Raw genomic sequence first — 7555 nt, 5'->3', positions numbered from 1 at the left:
TGTTAAACTTATATTAAAGTTTTTCTTCATTACCCATTTAAGCCGTCTCCAGCCATTATTAGTCTCAAAGTGGGTTCCTCGTCATCGAATCACTACACTATGATACCGTATGGTAAATTTTGAATTGTTAATGAATATGGCCTGGAGTTTTTGCTACAATTCTGAAGTATTAGTTTAGTGTCATGGCTACATAAACACTCCTGTTGTTAACAAATGTGGCCTGGGGCTTTAGCTACAACTCTGAAGAATTAGTGGTATCATGGCTAAATAAACGTTTTAGATGTTAGCAGACGTGACATGCTTTTAAGTAGTTAGTATGAAGCTGTAAAAATTCTTTCATTTTTTTGTTCTTTTTTACATAACTCTAATTGAAAATATGAAACGTAACAACGTCATCTTTCTGTCAGCATTCCACCAAACTTGAGAAGCGTTGTCTACTGTACCGCAATACAATATGGAGGACAAGAAGCGTGGGACTTCACTTGGCAGAGATATTTGGAAGAGGAGGTTGCGTCGGAAAGAGACAAATTAATGAGGGCACTTGCATGCGCACGTGAACCGTGGCTCCTTTCAAGGTAATATATTAGTTTTCATGGAAATAATTTGTTAAAATGGAAATGCCTCTAGCATCACCAGGTTGTGAAATAAGTTATCTTATTACTAACAAGTTAAAATCAAAAGTTTTTTAAATAATTTTTTTTAACTTATCGAGTAATCAAATTTTATTCTAAAGAGATGCACAATGGACAATCTGTGCTCTGGCCACCACGGGTATCGAAACCCGGTTTTTAGCGTTGTAAATCCGCATATTTCCCGCTGTGCCACTGGGAACAATCTAAATTGATTTTAGTACAGACTTATTTTAGTTTTATTCGGTTTAGTACCGATTTGATTGGCGATCAAAATATTTCTGTCTTTACTACCCAAGTGGTTAAAAAAAAATGTCATCTTGAATTCTTAACAACACGCTAGAGAACGTGTAATTTGTTCCAAATTTTAGCATTTCTAAGATATGGATAATTATGTCAATCAGTAGAGAGGTTTAAACAAATAAAATAGTAGTTTACTCTGAGAACCTTCATATCGTAACTACAATATATATCTTACTCTGTATTTGTTTGAAGCATTAACCCTAACTCATAATTACAAGTCTAAGTATCAGCTGTAGTTCGAGGATTGATGGTTCGTGACACATTGCCGCCAAAATTCGCTCCACATTTTGGGGATGTGAGTGTACTACAAAAGTGAGGGTCAAATAAACACACAAATGTAGCCCAAGAGTTATATGGTGGTGAGTACTGTTGACTAGCTGCCTTCCCTCTGTTCTATCATTCCAAAATTAGAGACGACCATGCGCAGGTGGCCCCTTGAATAGCTTCACGGGAAATTCTGAAACAAACAAACAAAAGAGTTAGTTGTTGTATTTCTTTGTTTCAGTTTCTGTAAATCTTAATTCTGTTTTCGCACATCAGGTATCTGGAGTGGTCTCTGAATCAAAGTTCCGGAATCAAACGTCAGGATGGAACTTACGTGTTTCGATCTGTAGCTTCTAACATATATGGTCGAGACATAGCGTTCAACTACCTTAGAGAAAAGTGGGACATTCTATTAGACATGTAAGTACAAACCAGTGTAGTAAAATACCTTTCTATCACATGTCTTTTGCAAATAAAAACGTTAATTAACCAAGATAAGCGCAACAACAAAGCGATATTTTATAACGAGTGACTTATCCACGGGGCCATGCCGGGCCTATATGTTATATAATGTATATAATTAATCTAATTTAATCTGGGGATGCCTTTGCAGTTATAAAAGTCAACTCGCAATCCGAGGATCGCGGGTTCGCGTCCTTGTCGCACTTGGCCGTGGGGCTAGCGACTCCACCCCGATAACAATGTGCTACGGAAACTGCAACAGCACTTCCGTCGGCGAAGTGTTGTTGTAGGAACGACAGGAACTAAGAAGAAGAAGATATAACATATAACAGGGATAAAACAAAGTAATAACAATACCTCCTCAAGTCGTATTGCATAGATATTTTAACATCTCATAAAGTACCTTATGAAAAATACCTTTCAAAATCTAGAATTCCAATAGAATTACTATTGGTATGAAATTTTTTTCAAATGATCAAACATACTTAAATGAGTTTTTATAATTATCTTACTTTTTTTTGCACATAACAACACCCTCTCCGGACAAAATGTAAACGTCCGCCATTTTGTTTCTTCTGACTCTTGTTGACCCGAAATTATTGTGAAACAATTCAATTTTTCCGTGTATTTCAATAATATACTGACTCTGATATTGACTTTTAATCACTGATTTTGCCAGTCTTCATTTGTAGACAATTCCATTGCAATAACACGCATTTCTTCTATTTTTTGAATTGAAATGTTGTTGAAAGTAGTCAAGGTCAATGAAAGTAAAGTAATTTGTTTTCTATCTTTGTTTTAGCTATGGAAAGTCTTTTTTTTCCCTTGGAAGTCTTGTACAAACTGTTACGTCTTCTCTCAACACTCAGTTTGAATTAGATCAGGTAAGATTTAAATTTATGGCGGACAGAAGTAGTGTTAAGATAGACATAAAGATTCTTTAGTCCTTTAATTACCAACATTAGAACATTATCTACATTTGATATTTTTTACGGCATAATTCGCTCAACCTGGGTAAAAATTATTTAGATAATAATGATAATAAAAAGGGATAAGTGCAAAACGTACCAATGTTGCCATCAAATAAATCTGTTTAATGTTTTAGTAACAGAAAGTCAAGTTTCTTTCGTAATCACCATGACAGAAACGTGACTTGAGTGCTAAAAAATATCAATATACTACATTTATCAACCATCTTTAGTATTTCCAAACACAATAATTTATATGTCTTTTAGTTTCGTTATATATTTAAAAAACTAAACATTTCAAGCACATGGTTTTTGAAAGACAGTACAAGTGACCCGTTTTTGATAGTTAACAAATTAGCTCCTAAAATTGGATGTATTCTAATAGGTTATTTTCTTTTGTTGCTTATACATTAAAAAAAAAAGTAAGTTGACTGGTATGGAAAATATTTGGTCGAGATTAAAGATTAATATCACTGCACTTTAATTTGGTAATATATGTGACTCCCTGAAAAAAAATAATTGAAACTCATCATCTAAAAAAAAATAATTGAAATTCGTCATTCTCTTCGGTCATAAATTGATAAAATCTTTTAATTTATTACAATGTGAGCAAATTAGACTTCTTATGAAGTAAATGCCTACATTGGCAACCATACGAGTCTTGTATAAAATATGTAATTTAACCGATGGGTAGTTGAAAATAACATTTAAATATTTCAAACTAATTTATTTAAAATAATCTGTGATATAATCAATAATTTTTGTAAATAATTTTCAGTCTTCCATTAGACTTCCATGTGTTGATTATGTTCAATTTGTGACATGTATGGCAGAAGGTGTAGATAGCAGTGTGGTATAAAACTTCCAGTAGACCCATGTGTTGACCAGGTTCAACTTATGACATGTATGGCAGAAGGTGTAGACAGCAGTGTGGTATAAAAGTTCCAGTAGACTCCTGAGTTGACCATATTCAACTTGTGACATGTATGATAGAAGGTGTAGATAGCAGTGTGGTATAAAACTTCCAGTAGACTCCTGAGTTGACCATATTTAACTTGTGACATGTATGATAGAAGGTGTATATAGCAGTGTATTATAAAACTTCCAGTAGACCCATGTGTTGACCATATTCAACTTGTGACATGTATGATAGAAGGTGTATATAGCAGTTACTAGACGTTTTATAATACACTGCTATCTACTACACCTTCTATCATACATCTCACAAGTAGAATATGGTCAACACATTGGTCTACTATAAGTTTTATAATATACTGCTATCTACACCTTCTATCATACATGTCACAAGTTGAATATGGTCAACACATGGGTCGATAGCAGTATATTATAAAACTTATAGTAGACCAATGTGTTGACCATATTCTACTTGTGAGATGTATGATAGAAGGTGTAGTAGATAGCAGTGTATTATAAAACGTCTAGTAGACCCATGTGTTGACCATATTCAACTTGTGACATGTATGATAGAAGGTGTAGGTAGCAGTGTATTATAAAACTTCTAGTAGACCCATGTGTTGACCATATTTAACTTGTGACATGTATAATAGTAGGTGTAGATAGCAGTGCGGTATAAAACTTTTAGTAGACCTACGTTCACCAGGTCTGTCTTGTCGGATCTTCATAATTCTGGCTTTTCTTTACACGCTCTATCTGGCATATTTATCTATATAACCATATATGATTGAAAAAAATAAGTAAATTTAACAGTTTATATGCTGTAATAAAAGTTAAATTTCAGTAGCAAATCTGCGCATTTAAACCTCTTTTTCGTTGCATAAAACTCAACATTATTCCAGATAATGTTGTTAGACAAACTATGATGTCGTTTCCATTTTATAAAAGCCCTTGATTTAGGAGTTTACTTAAGGATATTATTATATAACATATATATACTAAATAACCAATAATGGATTACGTCGACAGATTAACTAGTTGTGCTGGTTTATGTATGTTTTATATCATCTGCAGAAAGTATATATATACATAATCTTTAATTAGTTACTGATATTATTTATTAGTTATATTTTACTTGGTATATCTAAGCTCGCACAAACTGTCCCAACAGCGTTAAACATGATAAAGACTTATTATAAGCTGAATGAGACTGATATATCCTTTGGAAGAACTGTTGTTTTAGTCTTTTACTAGGATAACGTAACATAATTTCTTTTTTTTTTTTATTATTCCAGCTGGTGAAGTTTTACGAAAACCATAAGGACAAGTTGGGAACGGCGCACCGGTCGTTCAAGCAAGCGATCGAAAAGGCCCGTGCTAATGTTCATTGGATGAACAAGAATTTCGAGATTATTGCTAGCTGGCTCGATAACATATCCTTATAACCTCTTACTCATTACTACGCATTGGGGTGAAGTCCTACACAAGAATATTATATCTAAACCAGAAGAGAACCAATGCTTGTGAACAACAACAACAATAAAAAAAAACAAAAAACATTTCCAGGTATTCAGTGGAGTAGTTAAGAATTACACTATATTTGAAACGTGCAAATTATTATCCCCTGTGTAACCTTTCAAGGTAAACTGGTCACGTTACATCTGATATCAGCTGAAAGGTCATTTAAACCATTACAATATTGGAGTTATAACGTTATCTTTTTTTTTCTTCTTTTTTGAGCTCTCTTGGATAATTTCACGTGTTTTTTCCTAATCATCTGTGTATATAATCCTTTCCTGTGCAGATCCTGATACAGCATAGACCAGTTAAAACTCGTATTTTAGTAACACATTTTCTTACAATACAAGATGTCTTAAACGAGGAATATTCAGTCATTTTTAACCATCTGTTGACAGTGGATACCGACCCAATATCATTTACATATAAGTACATTTTTCTAGACATCTGTACAAGCCTCATTACAGCCAAGCCCTTTTATAACTGATAGATTAAGTTGTCTTTTTCATTTTTTTTATTACCAATCGTTTTCTTAAGAAAAATCATCGCTCTTGAAAATTATAATTTCTTTTTAGATTCATATTTACTTTTTTTGTTGTTCAAATTTCACATTGGAATATTTCATCGTACCCAGCTGTCTGTTTCTCGTGATATAAAACGTTGTTTTACGTTTCTAGTACTGATGTGTAGATTAGATGGGTTATCTAGTTTAAAGGCTTACGTCTTGTTGGACTTGTACTGATGTGTAGATTAGAAGTTGGTTATGTAGTTTAAAGGCCTATATTTTATTTGACTTATACTCATGTGTAGATTAGAAGGGGGTTGTAGTGAAATATGTCCAACAAAACGTAAGCCTTTAAACTACATAACCAACTTCTAATCTACACATCAGTACACGTCCAACAAAACGTAAGCCTTTAAACTAGATAATCCCCTTCTAATCTACACACCAATACAAGTCCAACAAAACATAAGCTTTTGAACTAAAGAAACAGATAATTCAATTAAAACGAAGGTCTGTACCTTCAGAATAAATTTTAGCTACTATGTTACTTGTATATACTCATTTCCCCAAGATAATTCTAGATCGCATTACTCACAGTAAATTATCTATCTAGAAACTGAACATAATCCATTCCTTATGTACGTGAACTTTACACTATAGATATACGTGATCCACAAAACATATACAGGTCACGTCTTAGGTCTAAACATTAGAATTTAAGTTATTGTAGCAATCAAGTACGTGTATCCTACAACGCATATGTAGACGCACATATATACGCATTAATATAATTATATTATATCGTTTTTCAATGTGAGCAAAAATTAAGCTATTTGTTCACCAGCTTCTGTGCCCTGTACTTTGTATTTACAAAATGGTTTTATTTGAGGCTTCAACTACGAAGAAAGTTTACTTTTTTTTATCTCATAGGAACTGTAAATTAACTTCTAATCCCTATCAAGGGATGGAGCCACGTATGTAGCGCAGGGCGGATGGTTAGTTTCTGTACGGATGTACCTGAAATTTCTATTTTAGAGATTTCAACCTTAGAATATTTCTTGCTCCGGACAGCTGGAATGGCCCTGTACAATACCTTAGAGACTTGTAATTAGCCTTGTATGTTGCCCCAGGATTTTATGTCTGAAAAAACACTTTTTTCTGTACCATGTATCATGAAAATAAAGCACGCGTATACTCATGTGCTTACGTATTTTTATTTCTTAAAGGATCATCTCTCTTAAGAGAAATGCTGCACAATTTCTTTAGATATATTAACAAATGCATACGGATTGATAATATACATAGATTAAATCTGGAACATCCAATTAAAATCGTAAGAAATGGCTAGTTTTGGAAAAAAGCGGTTCCATATGTTTAAAATTCAACGTAAACCAAGAATCAGTAGGTTTACTATCAAATGAACCCATTCACGTTTGAGTATGGTTGAGCTTTAGAGCTCTTAATTTAATTTTGAATAAAATTTTGCTCTACTAACAGACAAGTTACTCTCTTCAACAGTTGGACAGACTTATCAGTAATACAAACTGAGGAATGCGTAATATGTTAGGAAAGCCCCTTTTTTATATGTTGGTAATGCACTGCGGCACTTACAAAATCATACATAAATTCAGTGAAATTGTTCAGTAAAACGAGGAAATTGAAAGAAAACCTTATGGGAAATCGAAAAATAAGCAAGTAAAAACAGGATTGAACAATCCCTTCCACGTCTCAATACGTTTCAACCCAGTTAGAGCTTTCTTCGTGGTCCACGCTGATACTGGAAATCCCGACAAGGCTTACACAGTACATCTTGAACCACATTCTATCAAAACCAGCAAAAACCAGGATTGAACAATCCCTTCTACTCTCAGTAAGTTTCAACCCAGTTAGAGCTTTCTCCATGGCCCACGTTGATACTGGAAATCCCGACAAGGCCTACACAGTACGTCTTGAATCACATTCTATCAAAACCAGCAAAAACAGGATTGAAC

At 33.6% G+C, this 7555-nt stretch overlaps 1 protein-coding gene across 1 annotated transcript in view; it reads left to right on the top strand.

Annotated features, from left to right (window-relative positions):
- LOC106474335 (aminopeptidase N-like) overlaps nucleotides 1-5729 on the top strand; it is a 31749-nt gene extending 26020 nt beyond the window's left edge. Inside the window, exons 8-11 of the mRNA XM_013935025.2 lie at nucleotides 408-575; nucleotides 1473-1616; nucleotides 2461-2542; nucleotides 4837-5729. Of these exons, the coding sequence (XP_013790479.2) occupies nucleotides 408-575; nucleotides 1473-1616; nucleotides 2461-2542; nucleotides 4837-4986 (544 nt within the window). The 3' untranslated portion in view covers nucleotides 4987-5729. The remainder of the gene's footprint in view (nucleotides 1-407; nucleotides 576-1472; nucleotides 1617-2460; nucleotides 2543-4836) is intronic.
- The last annotated feature ends 1826 nt before the right edge of the window (nucleotides 5730-7555 follow it).

This window comes from Limulus polyphemus, unplaced genomic scaffold (assembly GCF_000517525.1).
Source record: "Limulus polyphemus unplaced genomic scaffold, Limulus_polyphemus-2.1.2 Scaffold7088, whole genome shotgun sequence".
NCBI classification, from domain to species: domain Eukaryota; kingdom Metazoa; phylum Arthropoda; class Merostomata; order Xiphosura; family Limulidae; genus Limulus; species Limulus polyphemus.
The sequence above is the reverse complement of the archived record's forward strand: the minus strand, read 5'-3'. Positions and strand labels throughout refer to the sequence as shown.